Source organism: Herpailurus yagouaroundi, unplaced genomic scaffold (genome assembly GCF_014898765.1).
Source record: "Herpailurus yagouaroundi ecotype Mexico unplaced genomic scaffold, PumYag 191, whole genome shotgun sequence".
Lineage (NCBI taxonomy): Eukaryota > Metazoa > Chordata > Mammalia > Carnivora > Felidae > Herpailurus > Herpailurus yagouaroundi.
Window position 1 is genome coordinate 3,737,516 of NW_024412422.1, and position 15,082 is coordinate 3,752,597.

Below are 15,082 nucleotides of genomic sequence, written 5' to 3' on the forward strand. Positions count from 1 at the left end.
GTCTGTGATGAAATAGCAATAGCTCAAGTCTTTTAGTGAGTATTTAAACATTGGTTTCAGTAACCCAGACTTAGGTTAAGTGAATAGCCCACATACAGTTTGGCTGGAATGTCTAGTAATAACATCATGATGAGTTAATGTATGTTATTGTGTAGTAATAACAGTAAAATTGGGATGGCAGGGAGAGAGGGGAGAAGAGTGAAGGGTAGTCTTTTATGAAGATGGAATAAACTGTTCTAGATCCAGCCAAGCAGTTTCATGTCTATAGAGTTAATAGAGATTACCAAGTAAGGCAGGATAAAGGCCCATAATTCAGAATGGTCCCTGGATAGCTCAGGAGGCAGAGTCTTCAGCAAAGACTTTACTTAAACTGCTTAAGTTGGTTGTTAGCTATACGGTATGGGTAACTCTTATTGGACTTCAGTCACAGTGGCTTGGAATCTGTTAAACCCAGGTTCATTGATCTTGTTTTGTAAAGCTACAATACATGAACCTCCTGTTTGAGCAAATGTGTGGGGCCCCACCACTTCATCTAACCAACTTCATTCTGTTTTGTGTAGTAGTCACCCACGGTCTGCCTCTAAGGATCAGGCGGTGCTTGATTTTAGCTAAGTTTATTTGAGGCAATAAGAAATTCAGAGTAAGCTTCAGATTATATGACATGCTTGCTGACTCTGCACCCCACCACACCACCACCCCAGTACCTCATTAGTCTGTCTAAAGCTTTCACATCCTTTGCAACAGTTCTTAAATTAGGTTCTACGAAAATGGAACAGTTAAAACTGGTTTTAAGGTAACCACAGCCTACCAGTGTTTGAAAAGAAGAGGAATCCTTGTCTTAAAACAGCCAGGATAGGGGCACCTAGGTGGCTCAGTCAGTTAAGCATCCAACTGCAGCTCAAGTCATGTTCTTGCAGTTTGTGGGTTTGAGCCCTGCACTTGACTCTGTGCTGACAGCTGGAGCCTGGAGCCTGCTTCGGATTCTGTGTCTCCCTCTCTCTCTCTGCCTCTCCCCGACTTGTGCTTACCCTCTCGGTCTTTCTCAAAAATAAATAAATAAACACTTTAAAAAAAGCCAGGATAGAGTCTTAAATAGTCCTCAGTTAGTAAAAATTGAACTAGACTTAGATACTACCCCTAAGCCTATCTGGCAGTACTCTCAGCACCCTGTTTCATTTACCCAGTCTTAAGACAGAGGCTCTGTACCAGCTGTGCCTAGGGTCAAATCAGAGATGACTGGCAACTTTCCAGTCCAGACATCAATATATAATGCCAGCAGAAAGCATAGGAGAAGCTAACTATGCCTGCTAGCCAGTCCCAGTGGTAGAGATGGGGGTTAACAATTTCTGTAAGTTTACTATGCTGTCTCCAGGATTCTGAGAACCAGACTGTGCATAGTAAATGTTGTTGTCAATCCATTCATAACTGAATCTGAAAAATGCAGTTTAAATTATTACAGGTCTTTTCCAAAGCATGCCCACAAGGAAGAAGCAGTCTTCATATCCCTGTGGCTCCACACAGGCCCTCATGACTTGCACCACCAGTCTTAGAGTTTAACTGTCCACAAATCGTTAGCACTTCCACGAGAAACATGAATTAAAGTTTAAAAACCATAGAAATGAAACCATATACTGAAAACTAGGGCAGGTGTCTTAGCAGGGGAAATAGATGCAAAACATTATGTCCAGTTTGTTGTGGAACTAAACAGAATTGACAGGGTAAAGATTGTCCCCAGAGCCAGTCCTGTAGCAATGACCAGGGCTGACTGAGGTGAGAACAACCCGTATACATGCTAATCTCTGTTAAAGTGTCTTCCTCTGATTGCCAGAGAAATAGAAGCACCCAGTATTAGATAGGAAAAGATGAATGTTCCAAAATACAGGGCCCTTTTTTTTTTTTTTTTTTTTAATTAAAAACTCCCAGGAAGGCCAACACATCAGAGTCCTGACTGTATTCAGAAGAGGAGTGTTAGCTATATTTTAGGGAGTCTATCACATCTATATACATACGTATATAGTCTCCTTTGGTCTTATGGGAGAATTTGTCACCCATTAGGGCTGCCCTTCCAGTGGGACAGTTTGCTAAGCAACTAATTAGCCAAGTTTACAGAGGACCAGGGTGAAAGGTACCTAACTAGTCAATACTCCACAGGCTTTTCTAGGCAGGCCACCAATTCTAACTGAAGTCATAACCAATTGAGGCTTCTTCAGCACCAGTAACAGATAAGGGGGTTTTAGACAGTGGTTGATAGAACAGGAAGCCAAATGGCAAAGTCAAACTATTACAGTAGGAGGCAGATTTCCTGTATCTAGCAAATTTTGAGTTGTAAGCGTAGGAAACTATAAAGTGAAGAACATTTCGAGTACCACCTGAGCCTCATGGTTTGGTTAAGAGTCCCTTCCAGGAAGAATTCTGACCTCTCCAAGACAGCATCCTGTATTCTTCCTAAAAAGACAAGGTTCCAGTACCTCAACAATGTTCTAGTACCTCAAGGACTTAAAAACAGCACGAATAAGAATAAAAGGGGACCTCTCCTTCACTTCAAAATCTGCTCAGTTTGGAACCTGAATATTCAAAAGAACTACCTAGAAGCACTTCTGCTTCCAGCCAAGATGGAGTAACAGGAACTGGACTTACTATCCCACCTGAAATAATGATTTCTAAGATACTGTTCATCGGACAACAAAGGACAAATCCTGAGAGATGATAAACTATTTTTCTAGCTGTATTAAGATAGTCCTCTCTGTCCTCTTCACCTCCAGAAAAGTTGAATTGATAGTAACAGAGTTGAGTGGTAGTACCAGAGGCTGGAAGGTGGGGGAAAGAGGAGAGGCTGATGAAAGATCTAGGATGAATAAGTTCTAGAGACCTAATGTACACTGTGGTGACTATAGTTAATAATAATGTATTTATATACTTAAAATTTGCTTAGAGAGTAGATCTCAGGTATTCTGACCATGAAAAAAGGTCATTATGGGAGGCAGTGGGTATATTAATGAGTTTTATTGTGGTAATTGTTTCATAGTGTATATACACACCAAAACATCATGTTGTGTACAGTAAATAGTACAGTTTTTACTAATCAGAAACAAATTTAAGAAAAAGGGAAAACATTAAAGACAATTTGTAGGAGAAACATTCCCTGCCTGGTGGAGACAGAGCTGGGAGTCTAGAAAGCCTGAGGCAGCCAGAGTTAATAGGACAGAGTATGAAAGACAAGAGCAACAAACAGAGAAAGTCCCAGAGATCTGCAGGTGCACTCCTTGAGCATTCATCAGAGTATCAATCAGTGCGTGCATGTGAGGAAATCACCTAAGGCTAAGGAAGGAATAATGTGAAGGGGTTAAAAGAGTACCTGCTCCTGTCAGCCAGATTGGAAAACTGTATGACTCACGTGGCATTCGGTAGGGTAAAACTCACAATATCTGGAGTACAAAGATGACCAGGCAACAAAGAAAAAGGAGAACATGACCAATGATGGAAATAATCAAAACCAACCCAGAACTGACACATGTATGTTGGAATTAGCAGAGAAATACATCAAACCTGTTACTATAAGTTATATTCCATCTGTACAAAAAGTTAGATAGATACAGATGGAAGATGTTTTAAAATACCCAAATCAAGCCTCTGGAGAGGAAAACAACGATGTCTGAGACCAAAAATACACCGAATGGGCACTCAATGGCAGCCACCGCTCAGACCAGACTCTGCAGGCTCATGTACTTCACTCTGCTTCCTCTGCAACCATGTCTGACAAACCCGATATGGCTGATAGGGAGAAATTCAAGAAGTCAAACTGAAGAATATAGAAACGCAAAATCTACTTCCTTCAAAAGAAACAGCTAACCAGAAGAAGCAAGCAGGCAAAATGTAGTGAAGTGTGCACTAACAATATGCACTGTACATTCCACAAGCATTGCCTACTTATTCTGCTGCTTCTAGCTCTTTAACTTTGTGAATTGTAAGGAATTTGGATCAAGTTTAAATGCTGCCCCTTTTCACATCAAAGAATCGATGGCTGGGGCACCTGGGTAGCTCAGTCAGTTAAGTGTCTGACTTCAGCTCGGGTCATGATCTCGCAGTCTGTAGGTTTGAACCCCGTGTCTGTGCTGTAAGCACAGAGCTTGGAGCCTGCTTCCGATTCTGTGTCTCCCTCTTTCTCTGCCCCTCCCCTGCTTGCACTCTGTCTCAAAAAATAAGTAAACATTAAAAAAAAAAAGGGGGGGGGCGCCTGGGTGGCTCAGTCGGTGAAGCCTCCAACTTCGGCTCAGGTCATAATCTTGTGGTTTGTGAGTTTGAGCCCCACGTCGAGCTCTATGCTGACAGCTCAGAGCCTGGAACCTGCTTCAGATTCTATGTCTCCCTCTCTCTCTGCTCCTCCCCTACTCAAGCTCTGTCTCTCTCTGTCTCTCAATAATAAATAAATGTTAAAAAAAAAAAAAAAAAGAATCTAGGACTACTGACGACAAAGGCCACACCTCCCATCTGCCTCTCTGGCTGGCAGGAAAGGAAAAGAACTTGCATGTTGGTGAAGGAAGAAGCTAGCTGGGACAACAGTGAAATCTAGAGTAAAATTCAAGCTTTCCAAGATGTCCCGCAGGCTGTAAAATGCAGTTGCATCAGAGCATTATTTTTTTGTTCAAATTATTTTAACTACTAGAATGCACAATTTTTTTAATGTGTAAATAAAAAGTTTTAAAACCTGAAAAAAATACACTGGATGAGATTAACAGCAATTAGACATTAGAGAAGAAAAGATTAATGAACTTGAAGTCACAGTGACAGAAAATATCCAAAATGAAATAGAGAAAAGAGGGGGAAATTGTTTTTAATGGAAAGAGTGTCTTTGACCTATCATTGAACATCAAAGAAGAACCTCCAGTGGGCTAATATATGGGTAATTGGGGTCTCTACAAGAGAGAAGAAAGGGAAGGAAAGAAAAATACTTGAAGGGGCACCTGAGTGACTAAGTCAGCTAAGCATCTGACTTCGGCTCAGGTCATGATCTCACAGTTGGTGGGTTCTAGCCCTGCATCGGGCTCTCTGCTATCGGCACAGCCCGCTTCGGATCCTCTGTCCCCCTCACCCGCTCACACTCTACCTCTCTCTCTCTCAAAAATAAACATTGGGGCGCCTGGGTGGCTCAGTCGGTTGAGCGTCCGACCTCAGCTTAGGTCACGATCTCGCGGTCCGTGAGTTCGAGCCCCGCGTCCGGCTCTGGGCTGATGGCTCGGAGCCTGGAGCCTGCTTCCGATTCTGTGTCTCCCTCTCTCTCTGTCCCTCCCCCATTCATGCTCTGTCTCTCTCTGTCTCAAAAATAAATAAATGTTAAATAAACAAACATTTAAAAAAAAATACTTGAAGAATTAGTGGCCAAAATTTTTCCAAACTTGAAATAAACTATAACCCACTGCTCTAAGGAGCTTAATAAACCCATAGTACAGGAAACATGAAGAAAACTACTCCAAGGCCCATCATTATCAAGTCACTCAAAACCAGTCATAAAAGAGAAAATCCAAAGGAGCCAGAGGTGGATGGGGGGGCGGGGTGGAAGTAGGCAGAAGAACACATTACACAGAGAGGAACAAAAATAAGGGTGAATACTGGATTTCTCACTGAGAATAATATAAATGAGAAGACCGTGGAACAACAGCTTTAAAGTACAGAAAGGAAAAACCATCAACATAAAATTCTGTGTTGACAAATTTTGTTGGCAAAAGTATCTTTCAAAAATTAAGGCAAAATAAAGCTGTTTTTGGATACCCAAAACCTGAAGCATTTATCACCAACCACTTTCCATTATAAGAAGTGTGAAAGGAAGTACTTCTAACACATTAAAAATTGTACCAGCTGAAAGTCTGGATTTACACAAAAGGAATAAAGATCACCAGAAGTGGTAACAACATTGATAAGTATAAAATAATTTTTTCTTATTATTTAAAACTTTTTAGAATATAATTGACTATATAAATAAAATTAACAATATATTGTGGAATTTGTAGCATAACATGTAAAAGTAAAACGCATGGTAATAGTACAAAGATTGAGTGAGTAACAAATGTGAACTGTTGTCAGGTTTTTATACTGTACGTAAAGTACCATAATATAACTTGAAGGTACACTGTATTGGTTAAAGATGTTTAATATAAATGTTATAGCAACCACTAAAATAAAAGAACGAGTACAGATAATAAGACAACAAAAGCGATAAAACAGAATCATTAAAAATACTGTATTAATCCAAAAGAAGTTAGATAAAGGAGAACAGCAAAAAATACAAATAGCAACATGATAGTCTCAAATCTAATCATAACAATAATCACGTAAAATGAAATTGGCCTAAATACTACAATCAGAAGGCAACAATTATCAGATTGAATTAAAATGCATGATCCAATTACATGGTGCTTACAAGAAGCAGATATGAAGCCAGAAAAAGATTTAAAGTAAAAGGTTGGGGAAGGATATACCTTATAATCATCAAAAGAAAGCTAGAATAACTATATTAATACCAGACAAAAGCTGCTTTCAGAGCAAGGAATATTTACAGACAAGGCTATTTCATAATGATAAAGGGGTCAATTAAACAACAAGACGTAATAATCCTAAATGTTTATGCATCTCATAAAAGATCCTCAAAATACATGAAGCAAAAATTGATAGAACTTCAAGGAGAAATAAAACGGGTGCCTGAGTGGCTCACTCGGTTGAGTGTCCGACTTTGGCTTAGGTTGTGATCTCGCGGTTTGTGAATTCAGCCCCCCACATTGGGTGTCCTTTTGTCAGCCTGTCAGTGCAGAGCCCACTTTGGATCGTCTGCTCCTCCCCCACTTGTGCTGTCCCCAAAATAAATGTTAAGAAATCCACAAGTGTAGCTAAAGATTTCAGTACCTCTCAGTATTCGATAAAACAAGTTGTCAGGAAATCAGTAAGGATATAGTGGCTTGAATAGTATTCTCCACCAACTTCACCTAATTGGCATTCATAGAACACTCCCTTCAACCGGAAAATATGCATTCTTCTCAGGTGCCCATGGAACATTTACCAGTTTAGAACATATCTGGGGACATAAAATAAGTCTCAGTAAGTGGATACTAAGCATACAAAGTATGATCTCTGATCTCTGTTAATTAGCGGGGGGCTGCCATAACAAAATACTACAGGCTGGGTAGCTTAAACAACAGAAAATTATTTTTTTTTACAGTTCTGGAGGCTGGAAATCCAAGGTCAGGGTGCCAGCAGGATTGGGTTTTGGTGAGCACTCTTCCTGGCTTGCAGAAAGACCCCTTCTTGCTGTGTGGTCACATGGTCTTTCCTCAGTGTGTGCCCACTCAGCAGGCTCTCTGGTATTTCTTCTAAGAAGGATACTAATTCTGTCATGAGGGCCCCACCCTCATGACCTCAACAGAATTACATCCCAAAGACCCAGTCACCAAATACCATCATACTAGGTGTTAGGGCTTCAACAAATGAACTTTTGGGGGTTAGAGAATGACACATTCAGTCCCTAACAGATCACAGTTGAATCAGATTAGAAATCAATAGCAGAAAGATGTCTAGAAAATTCCCAGATACTTTAAAACAAAAATAACACTTCCATGCATCAAAAAAGAAGTCATGTAGCAAAACGGAAAATAGTGTGCATGAAAAGAAAGTGAAAAACACTAAATTTATGGAATTTTGCAAAAGCAGTACTCAGAGGAGGGATTACAGTTCTAAATGCCTGGATTAGAATAGAAGAAAAAGGTGTCAATGATCTAAACTTTAAACTTAATAAACTAGGTGGGGTGAGGGGGGGTGCAAATTGAAACCAATTTAGTAAATGGACAAAAGGTAAGAGTGAAGATCAAAGCCAAAATAAGTGAATTACCTTCTCTAGGGGTAGAGAAAAATCAGTGAAACCAAAAGCTAATTTTTAAAGACCAATAGAAGTTGGTAAATCTCTAGCCAGGCTATGGGGCACCTGAGTGGCTCAGTCGGTTAAGCATCTAACTCTTGGTTTTTGGCTCAGGTCATGACCTCACAGTTTCATGAGTTCAAGCCCCACATTGGGCTCTGTACTAATGGTGTGGAGCCTGCTTGGCATTCTCTCTCTCTCTCTCTCTCTCTCTCTCTCTCTCTCTCTCTGTACCCCTCCCTTATTCATGCTGTCTCTGTCTCTCTCAAAATAAATAAACTTAAAAAAAAAAATTTTTTTTAACCCTAGTCAGACTAATCAGGAAAAAGAGAAAACCTAAAACCAGTATCAGGAACGAGAGAAGTGATGTTACTAGAACCTACAGGTATTGCAAAGATAATAAGGGCCTACTATCAACAACTTAATGCCAGTAAATCTGACAACTTAAATGAAATGGACCGATTCTTTGAAAGACACACTCTGCTAAAGCTCACTTAAGAAGAAATCGATAACCTGAATAGCCTCATATTTATTAAAGAAATTGAAAATTGTCAGACTGGCTTCCAAAGTATCTGCACCAATTTCCATTCCCACCAGTGATGTCTTTGCTGACACTTGGTTATTATCTGACTTTCTGCTTATAGCCATCGTCATGGGTGTGAAGTGGTATCTCATTTTGCTTTGATTTGTATTTCCCTGATGACTAATGATGTGAAAAGTCTTTTCATGTGCTTATTGGCCATTTGCATAGCTTCTTTGGACAAGTATTTATTCAGATCCTTTGTTTATTGTTTAATTGGGTTGTCTTTTTATTATTGAATTGTAGGAGTTCTTTATGTGTTCTAAATACAAGGCCCTGGGGCGCCTGGTTGGCGCAGTCGGTTAAGCGTCCGACTTCAGCCAGGTCACGATCTCGCGGTCTGTGAGTTCGAGCCCCGCGTCAGGCTCTGGGCTGATGGCTTAGAGCCTGGAGCCTGTTTCCGATTCTGTGTCTCCCTCTCTCTCTGCCCCTCCCCCGTTCATGCTCTGTCTCTCTCTGTCCCAAAAAAATAAATAAACGTTGAAAAAAATAAATACAAGGCCCTTAACAGACGTATAAGAGCAGATATTTTCTCCCATCCTTTGGGTTAGAGACTTTTTTGATAGTGTCCTTTGAAGCACAAGTTTTAAATTTTGATGAAGTCCAATTTATCAATTTTTTGCTTGTATCTTTGGCATCATGTGTAAGAATCTACTTCCCAATCCAAGATTACAAAGATTTATTCTTATGTTTCACCTAAGAATTTTATAGTTTTAGCCCCCAAATAATTTAAATTACTTAAAATTAAATGTAGAATTCAGTTCCTGTTGCACTCCCACGTATTCAGTGCTCATGTGGCTAATGTCTACCCAGTTCAGATACAGAACATGTCCATCATTGCAGGAAGTTCTTTAGTGCACAAACACCTTAGAGTAACATAGTAGTGGAAGATGAGCTAAGGACTTAAATAGTTTACAAAAAAGGAAAAAATGAGTGAGCTCACATACACAAAATTGTTTAGTAGTTAAAGAACGCTAACTTAAGAGATTGCATTGTTCATTCCCCAGCTGGACAATGACCACTTCCTTCATGTCTTGACATGGAAATCATGCCAGTGTTGACTCCCCAGCCCACCCTATTTAAAATTTCAAATCTAGTCTTTTCATTTCCTGCATTTTCTCATTAGCTGTTACAATTAATACCCATTTAACTTACTTGTTTATTGTTGGCATCCCCCCTCTGTGAATGTACAATCCATGAAAACTTGTCTTATGCACTATTTATCATCCCTCCACTGCCTAGAGCAGTCCTATATATAGCAGAAATTCAAGTGTAAGCTGTTGTTAAACGAAAGCTGACAGGGTATAGAGAAGATGCTTTCATACACTGCTACAGAGAGCAAATTGGTATAACTTTGTTGGAAGCAGTTGTGTAGTATGTTAAAGTCTCAAAATTGTGCTTGCCCTTTGACCCAACATTTCTCTTTCTAGGTATTTATCATAAGTAGGTAATTAAGGATGTGCACGGAGATGTGTCTGGAAGATCAGCCACGTGGAATGTTTTTAACCTTCAGTCAGGAGAATTCTTGAACTGACATATTGGAAGGGACGTAGATGGTTTTTCCAAAATGTACCAACAAGAACTGTTTTGCAGAGTTGTTCAAAAGAGACCTTCCTATCTTCCCTGATGCCTTCCATGTTAAAATATTATCTCATAACAGACTTTTCTGACCTCATTTCTTAAGCAAAATTAAAACTTGCCTATACATTTTTCCACAGGTCCCTTAATATGGACTTTGAAAATCAAGATAAGGAGAAAGACAATAGCAGTTCTACTGGGTCTTTCAATGGCAACAGCACCAATAATAGTAAGGCCTTTTATGTCAATTAACTTTCATACATGCACTGGGCTTCATTTGATTGTTTCTATAACCCAAGTTAATTTACTGGGGTTAAGGATTTGTTTGGTGTAATAATAAAATCTAATCTGTATGGTAGAATTTGTAAAAATGCTTACATTCTGAACCTGAACTACAGATTTCTTGTGTACTTTGTGTACTGCTTTTAACTCATGCCTGAAAGCTTACTGCTGAGATTCTTTATTTTCTTAAAAATAAGTAGGAAAATAGGTATCCGCCTGCTTAAGACTTCATTTAAATCCTTTGGTGAGGTTGATAGTTTTGTATGTGTTGGTCATAAATTCACTCAGTGGTTCTTGAAGATAGTTACTTCTGAAGTACTTGTAAAGCTAAGTATTGTGGTAACCTGATAATAAAGCTTGCTTTATAAAAAATACAAGTGTGCTATATGGCAAATGTTTAGCAGCATTGTTTATTGTGGCCAAAAAGTAGAAACAGCTCAAAGATCAATAAAGTAGTGGGTGGAGAAAATATCCACACGAAGGAATACTGTTGAGGGTTAACAAGAATGAGGTGCTGGTAGATGCCATGACGTGGATGCACTTCGAGACATTATGAAAGGAGCCGTACAGGAAAGGCTGCGTATTGTGTGAGTCCACGTGTATGAAATTTCCAAAAAGGCAAATATGGAGAGACAGAAAGTAGATTTGTAGTTATGTGGCAAGTACTGTACAGTGAAGATGGATGAATGTATATAAGTTGTGCCTCAGTAGAGTTATATAAAATTGGTAACGTTTATTATAAAGAGAACTGAATTATAAATAGACTTGATTTGTTAAGAGCTTGATGCTGGGTTCCTATCATGCACTTTATTAGATGTGTATTTTTTAGATATTCTATTATATATATATACACACACACACACACACACACACACACACACACACTTTTTAATGTTTATTTACTTTTGAGAGAGAAAGAAAGAACACAAGTAGGGGAGGGGCAGAGAGAGAGGGAGACAGAATCCAAAGGAGGCTCCAGGCTCTGGGCTATCAGCACAGAGCCCGACGCGGGGCTCGAACCCATGAACTGTGAGATCATAACCTGAGCTAAAGTTGGATCCTTTACCAGCTGAGCCACCAAGGTGCCCCTGGATATTCTGTTACATATTTTGAAAGCTGCAGAAGTACAAGAGATTGCACCCAAGCTGTCACATAGGCATTGTGGCCAAAGTACTTTCTCAAGTGTTAATAAAGTACTGAGACGGAGATAGCAAATACCACTTCCTGTCCCTAGAGCAGGAACTTCCTCTCACAGACCCTTACCATAGCCTTAGAATACTTCTGAATCAGCATCTACTATCAGTAGATCAGAATACACACTAGAGATGAAGTGATTTTGACATCCATGTACAAAGAGAGTAAAGAGGCAAGTCAGGGTGAGCCACAGAGGGCCAATTTAATAAGGGACTTCCTCCCAGACAAGGTGAGTGTGACTTGAAATTTGAAACTCTAGGGGCGCCTGGGTGGCTTAGTCGGTTAAGCGTCCAACTTCGGCTCAGGTCACGATCTCGCGGTCCGTGAGTTCGAGCCCCGCGTCGGGCTCTGGGCTGATGGCTTGGAGCCTGGAGCCTGCTTCCGATTCTGTGGCTCCCTCTCTCTCTGCCCCTCCCCCGTTCATGCTCTTTCTCTCTCTCTGTCTCAAAAATAAATAAAAAACATTAAAAAAAATTAAAAAAAAAAGAAATTTGAGACTGTGAACTTGGATTGCTGGAGAAGAAGGCATTCTGGGTGGGAAGAGCATGTAATAGGCACAGGGGAGAGAATGAGCATGACTGACAGGACAGATTAAAGTCACCACCTAAGGGGGTGGAAATACTAAGGATCTAATATAAAACTAGAATGCTGATGGAGAATTTTAGAAGTTAACTTGTTAAGAGATCACTTTCAGTTTCTCTAGTTACTACCCCATCAGCCAAATCACACTTGCCCAGTTTTCACCCAGTTAAATGTGTTTGTTGTCCCTAGCAGTGTAAAGTAGGCATTATAAATCTAGTAAGTAGAATCACTGAAACATAATGAGGCTTTTCTTAGGACACAGATCCTTATATGAGGTAAAAGACGATACCACCAACTTACTAGGAATCAGGTAAAACCCAGTGTCAATATCTAATTTTCAGGTTAAATTATTACAGAGCACTTCTCTTCTATCAACATTTTAAGCCAAATCACCTTATACAATTGAAACTCCTTTATAAATCCTGTGTTACATAGCATATATGCAAATGATGTACTTAGATTATAAATCCATTGTACATTCCATCACAGAAACCTAAGAGAAATTGATACTGTGTGTCTAAGTATAATTTTATCCTCAAATAAATAAATCCTCAGTCCGTACAGTGAAAGGGTATCTGGTTATGTCAGTTTTCTATTTCTCATTACCAGCATCTGAACTGAATTATAAATAAAGAGACTTGATTTGTTAAGAGTTTGATGCTGGGTTCCTATCATGCACTTTATTAGATGTGTATTTTTTAGATATTCTATTAGATATATATGTATTTTAATGTTTATTTACTTTTGAGAGAGAAAGAGAGAACACAAGTAGGGGAGGGGCAGAGAGAGAGGGAGACACAGAATCCAAAGGAGGCTCCAGGCTCGGGGCTGTCAGCACAGAGCCCGACATGGGGCTCGAACCCATGAACTGTCAGATCATAACCTGCTTTAAATAAATGCTTTAAATAATCATTTTTGTTTTGTTTTGTTTTAAACATCACAAATAAGATTTTTTGTTTATCACCATTAAATGCCTGAATTTTAAACAGATTCTCGGACTGGTGGCTCATATCCATCAGTTCATTCAACTTTAGCACCAGCCTCATCCCCAGTAGCTTTTCCAGAGCTACAACCTTCACCATGAAGCTCCGTGAGCTTTCCCAATTCAAACTTGGGCTTCTTCAGCATTTTTAATTTTCTAACGAAGACATCATGGAGTGGATAACTAGACTGGCAAGCCTTCTCTACATCTTTTCGATGCTGTCTGGAGTCAATTTATTGACCCACTTCTTTCAAGTCATTTGTCTGCACCTCTAGGTTCATGATTTCCATCTTTTTCCGAATTTGGCAGACCTGTTGGTCCTGAGTATAAGAGGTCTTCTGAATCTGATCGCTGCGTTTTTTAGTAAAACCAACACAAAAAAGACGAAGCAAATACCCATCAGTAGTCTTGACATCACCGTGAGCTTCAATCATGTCTGCCATTTTTTGACCATGGAGCACATTTTGTCCCGGGTAAGATCCATGCCATGAAAATTAGGCAGTTTTTGCCCTGAACATCTTCAGTAATTAGCTTGAATTTCTTAAATGCAACTTCATCATGCTGATCAACAAGGCTTACTTCAAACACAGGACCCTGGAGGCCATCAGATGTGATTTTGGTTCCTTGAGTTCTCATGACTAGTGTTTTTCTCATATTTCTTATATTAAACATTGCTGGTGCTTTTACATCGTACCACTCTTTCTTTGAAAATGGATCAGCCACTCTCGGCTCCCTTTTTGCCACCTTTCTTAAGGCGCTTGTTCTTGCCTACCACCATGGCGCTGCTCAGGGAGCCAAATGGCTAAATAGTCTTGTCTTAAATCTGTCTCCTGTGTTACACTAAATTATCCTCACAGGTGTATTTCCTCAGTGCCTCATCTGGGCCATGGATACCAAAAAGGGATAGATGAGGAGAGAATGCCTTCCACTTCCACATAATCAGAAAAAAACATAAAGAAATGGCTGTTGCTGCAGGGAAGGCCAGCACTTGATCATGGAGCACGACATCATTCCAGATTGAAGGGATGGCATGGAAAACATGGTACATTTATCAAACTCAAGGAAATAACAGCCAGAAAGATAAACAGAGAAATACAAGAGATTGTGTAGGCACCAAAGAGATTGAAGTCCTGAATGATAACAATTAAGGGGAAGTTCTCAGGAAAGGAAGGTATGAATTTAGTGTTCAGATTTTGGCAAAAGTGTTCTGAACTGATTGAAGGAAAAAGTGTAGATAGATGAGGTGGTTTTTAAAGGTTGCAGAATTAAAAATAAATAAATGTTGTGGTTGCTTACTCCCAAAATAAGTAAGAATCAAGGAATTTGAAAAAGACAGGAAAATGAGTGATGTACAGCTACATAAATAGCATGGATGTTGCTCACAATGTTGGGCAAAAGAAGCTAGATGCAAAAAAAAAAAAAAAAAATCCTGGTAATTCAAGGCATGTAATAAGCTCAAAAACAAGCAAAATAAATATTAGTATTTTAGGATGCATGCTTGGGTGGAAAACATATCAAATAGAGCAGAGAAGGAAGTATAAAAACCAGGGTAGTAGTTCCCTCTGGGAGGAAGAGTAGTGACTGGGAGGCACAAGAAAGACTTCTGGGCTTGGCAAGCTTGACCTGGGTGGTATTAGCCATTTGATGATTGACTGAACTCTGCATTTTTGTTTTATGTACTTTGCTGTATGTGTGTTATGTTTTGCAATAAAAAGAGTTAGAAAGTGGGGAGGAGGGAGTGCCCTCCAGGGCCTCTCTAATTTTCCCTAACCTTGTTCTAAATCCTGTTTCATCCCTACATCTGCTCCAAGAAACCTAGGTAGATACTTTTCCCCCTGGCGCACCAGTCCTTCATTGAATCAGTGTTAGGTGGGTTGAAAAGGACAACTCCCAACCTCACCCCCATTATCTGACATCTTGAAGGCCTTTACCAGGCTACCCATGTAATATATCTGAAGATTGTGCAGGTTTTTCAGTCCCTCGT

At 39.7% G+C, this 15,082-nt stretch overlaps 1 protein-coding gene and 2 pseudogenes across 3 annotated transcripts in view; 2 read left to right on the forward strand and 1 right to left on the reverse strand.

The window, feature by feature from the left end:
- Window positions 1-15,082, forward strand: part of SPPL3 (signal peptide peptidase like 3) — a 138,700-nt gene that overhangs the window by 102,908 nt on the left and 20,710 nt on the right. For 2 of the 3 annotated variants that reach the window (XM_040443682.1, XM_040443683.1), the window contains exon 3: window positions 10,199-10,287. In XM_040443682.1, the coding sequence (XP_040299616.1) occupies window positions 10,199-10,287 (89 nt within the window). Of the gene's footprint in view, window positions 1-10,198; window positions 10,288-13,868; window positions 14,270-15,082 lie in introns of those variants that run through there. The other variant, XM_040443684.1, reaches the window with a different exon arrangement.
- Window positions 1,019-4,101, forward strand: LOC121010218 (thymosin beta-4-like; annotated as a pseudogene).
- Window positions 13,045-13,876, reverse strand: LOC121010217 (40S ribosomal protein S3a-like; annotated as a pseudogene).